Consider the following 14,150-nt stretch of genomic DNA (forward strand, 5'->3'; position numbering starts at 1 on the left):
CAGTGTAATGTTTGATCTGACTCCAGACATTGCATGCCTTCAAAAAAAGGCAACAAGAACAGATTGAAAGTGACATCCCAACCTTCAAATTATGATGATGATGATGATGATGATGAACTGAGACTCCCGATCTGCGGTTGCATGGAATTGCATAGTCCAGGCTGGTCATGTGCTCTGTTTGTATTTCAGGTGATGGGAGTGGTAGGACCTTCCAGTGTTGCTGACGGATTACCCCTTCTTCATCTCAGCCCTTATCTCTCACCACCTCTGCCCTTCAGCACAGCTGTTGTCCGGCTTGTAGCATTGCAGATACAGGTGTGACTGCCTTACCTGTTTGTCACGCTCATTGAGTTGCTGGTTGAGGCACCAGACCATGGTGTTCTCTTTTTCCTTCTGCAAAGGCTGGGCAAAATCTGTGAGACAGAAGTGTAAACATCTCCAAACTTACAGGTTTGGAGCTTCAGCCCTGAGCTTGGCCCTAGGTTGTGCTTCTGTAATTCTTCTTGAGATCTCAAAAATAGCAGAGTCATTTAGTCCTGACACAACCTCAGAAACCACCTCGGTCATTTAAAATGTGTGAAGATACCCTAGGAAAATAATGGTTGACAGATATTCGGCTCACAATTGTTAATTAAATGGAGCAGTAGTATTCAAAGTCTCGTTTTAAATTATTTGCAGAAAGAATTGCAATATAAAATTCTTGCCAATGTTATTACTAGACTTTGAATATCTTAATTTTCCTTAGTGATTGTGGGTTGAATATCATGGGTGCTTTTTTTAATTCTCCCAGTTATTTTCTTTCTTAAATAAATTAAAATAATCATTCCCAAGATAAAAAAAAGTGCAAAATACCAATTTCCCTGCCTATTTCTGTGTGTCACCTAATTTTAGAGAGTGGGAAATCATCAGAAATCTCTGTGACCAATGGGAAGGAGACAATTGGTGTAAATGGATAACTGCCCCAACCATTATCTGACAACCAAGGTTGATGGTCATCATTCATAGAATGGGTACATGATAGACAAAGGATTAAACTAGAGCTGTGGCCACCATGCAGAAGAGACACAATGACATCCCTAAAGTGGTACATTTAATAACATGTGTGCGGAGATCATTTATTTCTTTCTATATTACCTATTGTTTCCTGGCTTGGAGAAGGCCTTTTGCAGGGGTCAGATGACTTTGAAATAACTTCCGAATGGAGCAGGTGGCAAGTTCTCATGTTTTTTCCTTTTCTTTGTCTCTGAAATATTTATTGGTGGACACACGGAGAAAGTGAATGGGAAAATGCAGTTTTTGTAACAGACCATAAGTATAAGAATTTTTCATTTAATATTCAAGAGGTTACTGTTTTTTAGGTATGTAGCTTTCGGTTATGTCAAGCAAATGGTAAATGGTAAAGCAGTGGTAAAAACTGAGTGAATCTCATGCTGCACGATGACAACTGAACTCATAGTTTACAGGAGCAGCCGGCAGGGAGTCACCATCTCCATCCTGCTGTGTAAAAACAGAGTTACTGAATGCGTGTGGGGCTCCATTAATCTTTTTTTCTATTGTTGCTGCACAGGCATTAAAAGAAGATTTTCCTTTAAGCCATGTGATCTCCCCATTCACCAATCAAGAGCGAAGGGAGGGGATGCTTTTAAATCTACTCATCCCATTTGTCCTCACAGTAGGATCTGGAAGCAAAGGTCTGATTAATTTAACTAAAAGAAATTTATCATTGTTGTTGTGTTTTCTTAAATGTCAGGCTTTTATTTCTTTTTCCTTTTCCCATGAAGGCCATCATGAAGTCAATCTGAATGATTTAAATAGGGTTACCTTAGGAAATAGAGTTTTTATTTCTTTTCACTTTAGCTACCCTGGGTCAAGAGCTTCTCTGCTCCACTTCTTAGAAGACACATCCTCTTTAAAATCGTTTCAGTACAGCAAAAGTCAAGAGAACATTGCTTCAATTCAGAAAGCGGTATTAACTGAAGTACAATATGATGTGAATTGATAGGTGAATGGACTTTATAACCTACTGCCACTAGGTTTAGCATAAATCCTGCCACTGTCATTAAATTCCAGTATGTTTTCATTTCTCTTCCTTCTTGGGGCATTTTTCTTTTAGGAAAAGTTTATCTCAAATGTAAAGATGGTACATTATGAGTATTTGAGCAGGAAAAAGAAAGGAGATGGAAATGGTAAGCGGGAGATTGGCTAGGAACATGCACCATTGGGTGCCCGCTACAGAGAAACACCCAGTACCAGGAGTGCTGTTTCTGTCCATAGGAGAAGCTCGACTTGGTGGGGAAACACCCAAATTTCTGGGGTATTCTAGATTGGAATTGGAAAGAGGGCTGAATTTTTCTGTGTTTAACGTGGGAAGTCTACCTTGTGACTTGTTTCTCTTTCCACTTCCTCTTCCAAACTCTGCCCTTCAGATAGCCCATGGCTAGAGCAGCCTGAGGTGCAGCTGCTGCTGCAGACAGTCATAAACGTGCTCCTGCCACCACGGATCATCAGCACATCCAGGAGCAAGAACTTCATGTTGGAGAGCTCTCCCGCCCACTGCTCCACCCCTGGGGATGCAGGGAAAGACCTGCGCAGGGAAGGGCTGGCAGAGTCAACCAGCCAAGCAGCATACTTGGGTGCGTGCTTTCTCTCTCCCTCTCCCATGCTCCCTCCCCCTTCTCTCTCTATACACATGTGTATGTGTATGTATACATGCATACATGTGTATGTATATACATATGTAGTTATTTATGTTCCACTGTGACTCAAAAAGTATTTTAAAAGACTTTTATCCAGAAAGTATTTAAAGAAGCCCCTTGAACAAGTAAGAAGCATCACCCTTGCAAAAGAGTCTGGTTTCCTTCGGTAAACAAATGCCAAAACACAAAGTACTTTCATATCTGTGGTGCCTAAATTACTTGGTTGGTTTTATAAATGTGTCTGGGTGTGTAAAGAAGGCACTTGCAGTAAAGAGTCCTCCTTGCTGATTAAGTATGAGATCACTAATGAGGTTATCATTGGTAGCTGTTATCAGATCTGACTCAGTCTAGTGTACAGGACACTGCATCGCACAACTTCTGGGGCTCATTGGTCCATCATCTATGTGAATGGAGCCCCTGGAGTTGGGCAGTCCACATCCTGTGCAGCAGGACATGGTGGCCTTGCAGTATATTACGTTCCTACTAGCTGTTTTTCTTCCCTTACAATATCATCTTTAAATCACCGTCTTGATCTTCACTCTAGTGAGGCCAGTCGACTTGTTCTCCTATCTCAGGCTTCCCAGTTCCCTCCCCTTTCTAGTCCTACCTTCCCATTCCCCCATTCCTGCCTGAACTTGGTCCTGACCCATGGAACCCTGGAAAGCCACTCCTTGGCCCTGAATGAACTAAGCCAGGGGGAAAAGACCACTCTTGCCACAGCACTGAGAATAAAGAGGACTGGCAGCAGAAAATCTCAAAAGGAGGAAGTTGAGGAAATCTTGCCTGACGTTTTTCAATTCATCCAAGCAAATCTTGGTGGGGAGTATAAGATGAATGCATACAGGTAAAAACAGGCCCTCTGAGTGTGGAGTGTGTGAGGTGTTTGGACTGCATTATAAAGGGATGTATTTGAAAATGAAGTGATTGACAATGAGAATGAAAAAGGAAAGAAGCAACAAGGATGCATATACACAGGACCTACCTATGTGGGATTTGGTTGTCAGAGGGATGAGAAGGTAGGGTTCAAAGAAAATCTGGACCCTGGGACAAAGCCCTGCCTGAAGTTTGGGATTGCACAGAGGATGATGGAGAAAGAGAGCTTAACATGTAAGACATGGAAAGGAGAAAACACTTGATGAGTATTTTTAGTTCTCTCTACTGTCTGTCTTTTTAATGAACGCGGATCCTTTGGTTACTTGGCCAGGCTACTGGACCTCTATTTTAAATTATTTTTTACATTTATTTTGAGCACTTATTATGCACTAAGCAGTGCTTTCTAGACTTTACATTATCATCACATTGAATCCTCACAACAACTCTAAGAAGTCAATGTTCCTCTCATTTTAGGAGTGCAGAGGCTAAGGCCCAGAAAGGTTGAGTAACTCACCTAAAGTCACACTGTGAATAAGTGGCAGAGCCAAATTTCATATCCAAGCCATGTGGCACCAGCGTCCCTGCTCTTCTTGAGCCTTTTTTATCCTGCTTGTCTGTTGGGCCGATGGAGCTGAAGGTGGAAAGCAGAATGGCAGCAATCCCAAGAAGGCCAACAGGCACACAACAGTAGAAATATCACCAGGATCAGGGTAGGGAAAGAGGAGTGTTGCTTTTTGTTCATTTATTTGTTTGTTCAGTTGAGGGAGAGGAATGGAGACGAGTGATTGCTGGGAAAAGTGAGATTCTGAGGACGGAGATGGCTCAAGACGAATCTTAAAACATCTCTCTTTGTGTTATATGGCATGGCTGTCCCCTGGCAATGCCTAAATAGATGATGAAGGTGTGTGACTCTTGAGGACTCTAGGGAGTTGGCTGGCTGTGTCTTTTAGTTGCTGAGATGAGCTTAAGAAAGGACCAAGAAGGCCCAGGTTCCTTGACTGCCCCCCGGCAGACCCTGTGCGGAGAGAGACCTGGGGTGGCAGACGCGGCTCCCACCATCATCTCTGACATCTTTGCAATGTCCTGGTTTGTCCTGATACCCTGGGAAATTTGCTTCCTGAAAAAAACTAAATAAATCTAGATTGTGAGAGGCCTGCCAGAATCTGGGAAGAAAGAGATATTGTAAGAGAAATCCAACAGGGGTTAGTAATAGACATGATGTGCAATGTGAGGGGGCGGGCGGGAGGGTGGAGGTTTCAGCTGGAAGCATAGACTCAAAACACGTTTACTGGTACCTCCGGGAGCCACTTGGGATGGGGCTGGAAAGGGAGCTGAGAAGGGGAAGGATTTTTTTTTTAACTTTGTACATTTCCACATGGTTTGATTTTTACTGTTAATGAGAAAAATATATCATTTCTATGCATAAAAGAAAAAAACGCAAATATTTTTAAACACTCCTGTTTTAGCTTAGGCTGTGAGTGATATGGTGGTATTGCCACCAAGCCTCTACGACAGCTTTAGGAAAGCAAAGCATCAGCCCCACATCACACCTATAACACGTTTCCGTCTCAAGTCTGTGAACCGCTTTGCTCTGTATTTTCCAAAATAGTACTCAAATGCACTTAAGAAAGGTATTTCTGTTCTCCTAATCAGAATCAAAACATGTTTACCATACACATTTTTGTCCTGATGTCCAAGCAGTCTCGCTTGGGAATACACGTAAGTTTTCGGAAATGTGGAGAGAGTTTAGAAATGTCGAAAATTTTATGATGCATAAAGGGCTGTGGGGGTGTGGGCGGGGCTCCTCCGATGCAGATCTGCAGGCTCACTTTTCTTTTTTCCTGGTGTGAAGCGCTGAAGGTGATTCTCGTCTGCTTCGAGAGGCAGCTGGGAAGCCAGTGGTACTGGCTGAGCCTCCAGGTGAAGGAGATGGCCCTGCGGAGGGTGGGCGGCCTGGCCCTGTGGGACTTCCTCGACTTCATCGTGCGGACCCGAATCCCCATCTTCGTGCTCCTGCGCCCTTTCATCCAGTGCAAGGTGCGGTGTGCGCCCCCTCTGGAAGTGACAGCCCCATGCATGTGCTGCCCTCCAGACTGAGGCAGGATTGTGACAGCCCCGCTCCTGGGACGCAGTAGAGCTGATTAGTAGGACCTGTGAACACCAGGCTTGACGAGAAACAGCTCAAAAATGAATCCCAGAGGACAGGATTTCCTGTTCGAATAAGCTTCCCAGTAAGAGCTTTATTAGAGTCTATAAAATTTTGCCCTCTTCCCACTCACCTCCCCTCCACACGCACAAAAAAGATTGACCCAATAGAAAGATCTGGAAAATGTTTTCCTTTCTTCAGTGGCATGACTGAGCTCTGACTTTATGTTTTTTATTTATTTTTTCATTTTTCCTTCTTCTCCCCAAAGCCCCCCACTACACAGTTGTGTATTCTAGTTGTGGGTCCTTCTAGTTGTGGCACGTGGGACGCAGCCCCAGCATGGCCTGAGGAGCGGTGTCATGTCCGCGCCCAGGATCCGGTGAAACCCTGGGCCGCTGAAGCAGAGCACTCGAACTTAACCACTCAGCCATGGGGCCAGCCCCTGAGATCTGACTTTAAATAAACATGAAAAAGATGGGATAGTTAAAGTGTGTTCTTCCCCTGAGACCTTCAGTATTCATCTACTCTGTTATTCTTTTCAGGCCCCAATTTCCTGGGGCAATGATTCAAGGCAATGTGTTGATTAAGCACCTCCTGTGTAAAGCACTGTTCTAGCAACTTCGTATGCGTTACCTTATTTAATCCTCGCAACCAACTATGAAATGTAGACAATCAGCCCATTTTATAGACGGGAAAGTTGAGGGCCTGACAGTCTACGCCTGCCTTTCAGCTTCTGGCCCAACCAGCAGAGAATCATGAAGAGCTCTCTGCCCGGCAACATATTGCTGACCAGCTGGAGAGGCGCTTCATCCCACGCCCTCTGTGCAAGAGCTCCCTCATTGCTGAGTTCAACAGTGAACTAAAGATCCTGAAAGAGGCCGTTCACAGTGGGTCAGGTGAGGAGGCACGGGCTATTTTGAATTCGTTTGACTGATGAAACTCACAGCCTACAAAGAATGCCTCTGTCCAGGTCGCCGCTCTTTTGGCCCCATGCGTGAGTCAGCCATGTCAGTGCATGGTACATCTGACCATGTGATCATTGTCAATCACAAAACAAATCAAGGGAGTATTGTAGGAGTCTAATTTTACTCCTTCTCTAAGCATTTTTTTCAACCTTCATTTCAGTAGTTAAGTTCTTTCTTGAATATTTTACTGGAGGAAAGAAAACCTGTTTAAATTCTTACCTTCCTTTCCTTTTTGGAAAGGAGAAGAGGGACGTACATTCACTGAGCATCCCTATTATGTGGTAGATTATTTCATAGATACTATTCCATTTAATCCTCACCAACACCTGCAAGGTGCATAACTGAAAGGCCGCTTAAACCAGGAGGGAACTGAGGCTCCCCAGAGGACACACAACTTACATGCATGACAGTGACGGCAGTGAGGGGACTTCCGGCAGGTCTCTACGATAGGTTACACAGCCTTTAACGTTTCACGAATTGGAGGGAGAGAGGGTTGGGCTAGAGTTGGCAGGCTAGGGGTTACTTTACATTATTCAAAAGATTTTCTTTGGGAATACATCATTTACTTTTTACAATTATATCAACAGCAGATTACTGCTGGAAAGGAAAGGAAATCATTATCTGCCATTAGAGGGCAGTCGTATCCATAAGTAGAATATTGTATGTGTGGCTTTCCTTCCTTCTAAAATTTTCACATTGCTTGCATTGTATTAAAGACAAAAATTTTGGCAAGCGCAATCTTGGTGAAATCTACACAGTGCCATTCAAATATTCTGCTTCACAATAAAATAATCTGACATAGAACCAAGGGGGTATTTTATAAGTTGTAAATCCAGAAAAGGAGAATGACAGCACAGTTTTGATTATGTATCCTGATGCTGATCGTGAGGTTTCCACCAGATAACATATTTATTACTTCTATATGCTTGTGTCAGGTAAGGTATATTTCTCAGGAAAAGCTGCCAAGTTGGAAGCTACAATTCTTGTCAACATTCGTTTGAATTCTAGCAGCCTTGGAAAATGAAATTGAAGAGCAGCGAGAGGCAACAATGTCAAAGCATTTGACATTGTTAGAGCTGCTATGCTCCCACAAAGAAACCATTCAATGATAAGTTCATCAGTGGCTGATTCTTCTTCTTAACAGCCTAACTTCCATTTCTCCTTTGTCCTAACGATCATTTGTCTGGGACACACTATTTAACTGACCTTTCCTGAAAAATACAAGTAGTCAGAGAGGAGTTTGAAGCAAACATTTGTTTTCTCTCGAGACCCTCACCATGGATTTCCTCTGGTCTCTCAACCCCCCAGCCTACCAAGGGAAGACATCCATCAGCACCGTGGGCACCTCCACCTCCGCTTACCGCCTGAGCCTGGCCACCATGTCCCGCTCCAACACGGGCACCGGCACTGTCTGGGAGCAGGACAGTGAGCCCTCCCAGCAGGCTTCGCAGGACACCCTGAGTCGGACTGATGAAGAAGATGAGGAAAGTAGGTGGCCCCACAGAATCAGGCAGAGGGGGCATGGATGACACAGCTTGGCCATGCGAAAGAGGGCTCAGGAAGAATTGCTACCTTTCCAACCTTTTTCATTTCTGATCCTCTGGTCATTTTTACATAAAAGATTTAAAATGGAACTATGACTGATTTTGTGATTTCTACTGCCTGCTTCTCTATAAATTCCTTGATATCTTTGGTCATTTGGAAGGAATTCAGGCAAAAAGTAACTCTTTAGCGACTCCTAAATTTTCTTTAGGCTTAGTTATTTGGCCTTTTCCACTAATTCTCATTTAAATTGTGCTTCAGTAACTAAAGGAAGTGTTTATTCCCCTTTCTCCTGGCCATCGTGCTTAGAAAGTTGATCAGCAATTACATGACTCCATTGGGCAAGGAAATGCGAGCAGTGCATATGCTCAGGACTCAGAACAGAGTGGTTGGCTATACTGCCTGGAACATGAACCAGCAGGCTGTCTTGAGGGAAGACAATCAAGACTGTCCCCAATGATGGAGGCAGCCCGGGAGCTTCTAACGCATATGATTAAGATTTGGTGTTAGGACATGAGGGAAAATCCAGTCAAGACATACTTCATATGTATGCTTAATAGGAACAGGTTTTAAAAAGTAAAAGGGGAAAGGTTCCATTAAATACCACTGACATTTAATGTTTTTTTAATTGCATTGATTATTTTCCCATTATGTTTTAAAGACACTCTGCTATAACGCTTACAGTAAAGTGTGCTGTCAGTGCCTGGAGGATGAAAACAAAATCTAGATCTTCATGCAGAGCTTCTCTATGCCAAACAGCAAGAAAAAACCCCACTACAAACTAAATTAGAGGAAATGCGAGTTGAGGTTAGAATTTTAATTAACTCAGATGAATGAAAGTATTTTAATACCACAGTTGGACGTTAGGAGAGGGAAGTAAATAAATGCTTTGTCAAAACATATCAGTAATATTTCCAGATTTAGTTTCAGGGTCATCAGATAACAAAGCAATAATCATATTGTCCTGCAGCTGACCTACAGACAGACTTGTTTCCAAATCGCCCTGGTCGTTGCTCATGGAAATAGTCCTAAAATCATAGTTAGGGAAATCTTGAAAAATCTTGACCAAGAAAACAAAATGAGAGACGAGGATCAGCAGGTTGAATATTCATTAAGTCCTGGTAATAGTTCAGAACTTAAAGTAATATCTATTTTTCTTTAATACTTGAAGGAGTGTCTCCCAGCAATTCTTTTTTAATTATAGGAAATGACACTTCCTATCTTTTATAGGGCTAAGTAGATTTTGCAGGTAACCTTATGGATAAGTAGATGACTTTGCCAGTAGGAAGGAGCTAGGGAAGAAAAGTAGAGAAGATATAAACAGAGATATCATTCACCAAGAGCCGACACTCATACACAGACAAACACGCAGTTTTTTGCTAGAGTCTCTTGTCTTGGACATCACAACCATCCCAGTGAACACAGGGCTGCTAACAAATGTGTGGTTGTGATGTGGGTCTGTATTAATTTATATGGGGTGGCGTGTGAAAGCCAGATGGTTGACTGCTTTGAATTAAACTATTTTCCCATTCAGTCATCAAACCTGTATTAACACCTAGCAGGTACAAGACAAGGAACAAGAAGGTCTGAGAAAGATATGCTCTCTGCCCTCTGAGACCTCACATATCATCCTGTAGAGAAGATAACACAAATTTTCAAGAAAGAACACTTAACAAAGAAGGCAGCACATGATTAATCACCAAATAATACTGAGGGACGAAGTGTAAAGTGATATATGAGTTTGGATAAGGGGGAAAAATATCAGTGAGATCTGGGAAAAGCCTTTGTAGAAATAGCTCAATCTGCCTTACCATATTTTTCATGTTTTTAAGGCACATTTTCTTATTCTCTTCTCTGCGAATACAGCTAAAAAGGAAAACCCATTCTATAACAAGAATCAAAAGTCAGTCATTAATTAACAAATTAAAATTTCTAGCACTTTTCTTGTACACCTTTTTGGTTGGAAAGAAGTTTCATTAGAAATATGACCACTTGGGGTATTTTAGCTAAATGATGCCAGATCAGTTTATATAGTAGCATAAGTGCACCAAACCGTCTGTTAATCAGAATATGTTACTGTTCAGCAACAGGCAACATTAGCTCACTTAGAATGAGATCACCTTGTCACAAACACTGTGCTAGAGCTAACTTTCATATGGACATGAATACGTTGATTTCTGCTAAATGGAGGTGACAATATTACATGCTTAACATTTAAAATTTAGGTTAAAATAAGCATTTATTTCTAAACTATAGGTTTTTAAATATTTTTCCTAAAACTCTCTGAAATAGTCTCTTTCCCTCAGTAGCCTAAAAATCATTAAATGTACTGAATGTAGTTTTTGAGTGTCAAAGAAGTGTACTTGATTCACTCAATAACAAAGTCCCTTATTGAACTATTCCTGGAATGTTTAAAAATTTATAATCCAGCTTTCCTGAAATCTTTAATATGCAGATGGCCCTTGACTTTCACAAATAATCTACTTGTAAAAATGGACAAGTTTACATTTATCTGATGAAGGCTGTTCAAGGGTGGGAGATAAGTGGATGGGAAAAATTATCATTCGTCCCTTTGTACAGACTAAACACTGAGACCTTTGGGGTCTTGCTTTTTAGTCTGTACAAAGGGAGGAATGATCATTTAGCTTTAGAGACCGCCCTAAGGTTATTTTCAAGCCAAGATGGGAACCCAAGTACAAATTGGTTTGGGTTTTCTGATCAATGTCATGGTTTTATAACCCTCCCTTCTGTTGCCCCTTTCAGATGACTCTGTAAGCATGCCCAGTGTGGTAAGTGAACAAGAAGCTTACCTCCTGAGTGCCATCGGAAGGAGGCGGCTCTCCAGCCACGTCTCCAGCATGTCTGCACCTCAGGCTGAGGTGGGCATGTTACCCAGCCAAAGGTAAAGAGCCACAGATATCTTATACTCTGCATTTGGGGGCAAACGTAGAAAGTCTGAAAATTGACTCCTATTATTCTAAAAAGGCCAAAAGAGAAGCAAACAATCATAACATTTTTAAAGTAGACCATTCAACAAAGAACTTTTCAACCAGGGTCCTGCAGGCAACATGTTGCAAAGAGTTTTCTAAGCCGGGCCAGTAGAAGGGATCCTAATTTCTGATCCAAGCATTGTTTCTCTTACAGATTCTCCAGAAATAGTTACATGGTCTTCTTTCTGGTTGTCAAATGACATTTTTGTGTTTCAGATATATCATTAGCTAAGCTAATAATGAGTACCTGGCAGGTGTATAGAACTAGCTTGATACATGTGCTAAAGTTTAGACTTCTGGTTGTCATCAGTATTTAGTTGGAGGTAGTGATGCTTAACTGAGCAGAAAACGACCTATGCCACTCTGAGTGACCTTGGCTGGTCATTTAACAAGAGCCCACACTTTTCTCCTCTGTGAAGTGAGGAGATTGGCTAAGATGACCTTTAAGGTAACTTCTTGAGCTATAGTTCTATGATTCCATGACTAAACCCTTTAAAATATTTTATTTATGCACTCTATACCTTCTAAGAATATACATAAAAAACTTCCACGATTTATATATATATGTAAGTATGATATAGAAAATTATCTGACTTAAGAGCCCAAACATTATCCGTTTTAGAGCCAAAGATATTTTCACTTCAGGAACTGAATTCTTTCAAAGAACTGGCCTTTCAAATAGGGAAAAATGATAAAAGGTGATTAATAAGTAAATTACATACATTTGGTAATTTGCCTTTGAAAAGAAAGTCTTATAAACAAAATGTGTTAACAGAATCAAAGCCAAACTATAAAATGTCCAAAAATCCCCCAAATTTGTCATACAAGTAATTAATATCAATTTATTTTTAATTGCTAGCAATGTGCAAGTTTCTATCAAGAATAAAAGAAAACTATCTAGCAATTTATTTAAAAGTTTTATTTAAATTAAGAAATGGTAGGAATTTAAAATATAGGGTTTTTTTTTGCTATTTGCCTAAAATAACCAGGCCATCAATTCCCTTTGTACATATCTATTAAGGAGTTAATTCATTGCCAGGGAGAAAATTTATTCTATTATGGATATACTAGAAATCCAGAAAAATCGTAGTTACACCCTTGGGCTTGAGTCCTGTTTCAGAAGGCTAGTGAAGGCGATACTGTCTCTGGGCCTTAGGGAAGGGGCCTCTTTCTGGAGTCAGATGCTGTTTTGTACAATTAGGTAAATGATTCTTTGGGGGCCGGCACTCTAGTTTTCTAAATGGGTTAATTCCATCCAATTTAACAAATATTTATTGAATGATTTGTGGGTGCCTAGCCCAATGCTAGGCACTGAAGGAAAGAAAGATAAAGTATGACAGTTTCTGTTCACAAATCCCCAAATCAGCTGCGTCCAAATAAATCAATGAACTATTTGATTAGTTTCTCACTGAATTGACAGATGTCTTCTTTTGACATTTACAATTCAGTCACTAGAGGATGGAGTAGGGGGTAAATGTGAGTTCCATGTGAATTTTCCAGGGTTAGCTTCCTTACATTTGTTTACTTGCATTTTCATTGAAAAATTAGGGGGGGAAGTTGGGTTCTTTCTTTGCTTTTCTTAATGGCATCAGTTCCAAGAGTTTGGTTGTCGCGGTTCATGGTAAGTGGTTTCTATGTGATAATGTCACCACACACAAGAAAGAAGCAGGATCCTAGTCAATGAAACATCATGTACATAAGATGGGTTAAAAATACTCACCGTCCAGCCAAATGGTTATCAAAGGAACGGTAGTTTCATCTTCTACAGATTCGTTCTGCAGTGTGTTTCAGAGCTCATGTGTCCATTTGGAGCTCATTTTAAGTCCTAACTCTTGACCAACAAATAGATCACTCCTTTGAGAGTCGTATCCATCCAAAGTCCCTCCTCCCCCATTGCCTCGAGTCCTATGTCTTGACAAACCCAGCACAAGGTGAAATGGTTGACTGTCTCCTTTTCCTTCCTTGTTCTGTTAAATCTATTTATTTTTGGTTCTTGGAAGCAGAAAATTGCATGCCTTCTTTCTTTTTCTTTTATTTGTTTGCATTTTCTTTCCCTAAATGCTTCATCTCCCTACCCCTCCTGCAGTGAACCTAATGTCCTCGATGACTCCCAGGGCCTGGCCGCCGAGGGCAGCCTCTCTAGGTACAGTGTCAATGCTACCTGTCTATTGGTGTCTGTGCTGGGAAACGAGCTGTTTCCTGTCTCTTCTGTCTCTCTGTCTCCTCTTGCCCCGTCTTGATATCTATTTCCATTCCTTCCCTTTGTTACTCATGAACACACACGAGCCTGGAAGTCAAAGGTGTAGCCTCCTTCATTTTCAGCTTCAGAGCTCCATGGCAAATGGCCTAAAAAGCTTACTAAGAAGAAAAAAAATCCATGGAGTTCTTTTAGGGGCTTGTCCCATGAACATCTAAAAAGTTTGATGTGCCAAATGTTAAATTTATCCCATCTAATCATTCCCTCCCACAATGATATTCCTGAAGAATTGTTTTGCAGAAGCCTTTTAATACAACTCCCCATCATGAGGAAGCACCTTATTAAATTGAGACAGGTCTTTTAGCTAATACCACAGATGGTAAGAAAACAATGATGCTATAAGAGTAGCAATGTCAATACAACTTATATAATTCCCTCTCTTTAATGCATGCTATGTGGCAGGTATTATAGTAGCTTGTTCAAACACTTGTATAAAGAATGTCTGTGCCGGCACAAAGGTGACTCCCAAAAAGACTCCCACAAAGATGACTTGCCATGAAATATCAGACACAAACATTTCTTGGTAAGTAAGAGAAGTCTTATGATGCAAACAATATAATTTCTTGGCTGTTGGTTTAAAGTACCGGGAAGGGGGACTGCACCTTTAACACTCAGGTAAACCAGGTCAAACATTCCTAATCTTGTGCTGTTGATTCATACCTCTCAACTAATCCTCATTAG

The 14,150-nt window shown here is 41.3% G+C and overlaps 1 protein-coding gene across 36 annotated transcripts in view; it reads left to right on the forward strand.

The window, feature by feature from the left end:
* Positions 1-14,150, forward strand: part of UNC80 (unc-80 homolog, NALCN channel complex subunit) — a 218,466-nt gene that overhangs the window by 192,012 nt on the left and 12,304 nt on the right. For 31 of the 36 annotated variants that reach the window (XR_011540150.1, XR_011540151.1, XM_070619770.1 and 28 more), the window contains 8 exons: positions 190-315; positions 1,568-1,691; positions 2,427-2,633; positions 5,422-5,606; positions 6,446-6,611; positions 7,989-8,168; positions 10,986-11,124; positions 13,299-13,355. Coding sequence is in view for 34 of the 36 variants with exons in the window: in XM_070619770.1 (XP_070475871.1) it covers positions 190-315; positions 1,568-1,691; positions 2,427-2,633; positions 5,422-5,606; positions 6,446-6,611; positions 7,989-8,168; positions 10,986-11,124; positions 13,299-13,355 (1,184 nt within the window). In the remaining 2 variants the exon portion in view is untranslated. The remainder of the gene's footprint in view (positions 1-189; positions 316-1,567; positions 1,692-2,426; positions 2,634-5,421; positions 5,607-6,445; positions 6,612-7,988; positions 8,169-10,985; positions 11,125-13,298; positions 13,356-14,150) is intronic. The other 5 variants (XM_070619784.1, XM_070619785.1, XM_070619802.1 and 2 more) reach the window with 1 other exon arrangement.

This window comes from Equus przewalskii, chromosome 5 (assembly GCF_037783145.1).
Source record: "Equus przewalskii isolate Varuska chromosome 5, EquPr2, whole genome shotgun sequence".
Lineage (NCBI taxonomy): Eukaryota > Metazoa > Chordata > Mammalia > Perissodactyla > Equidae > Equus > Equus przewalskii.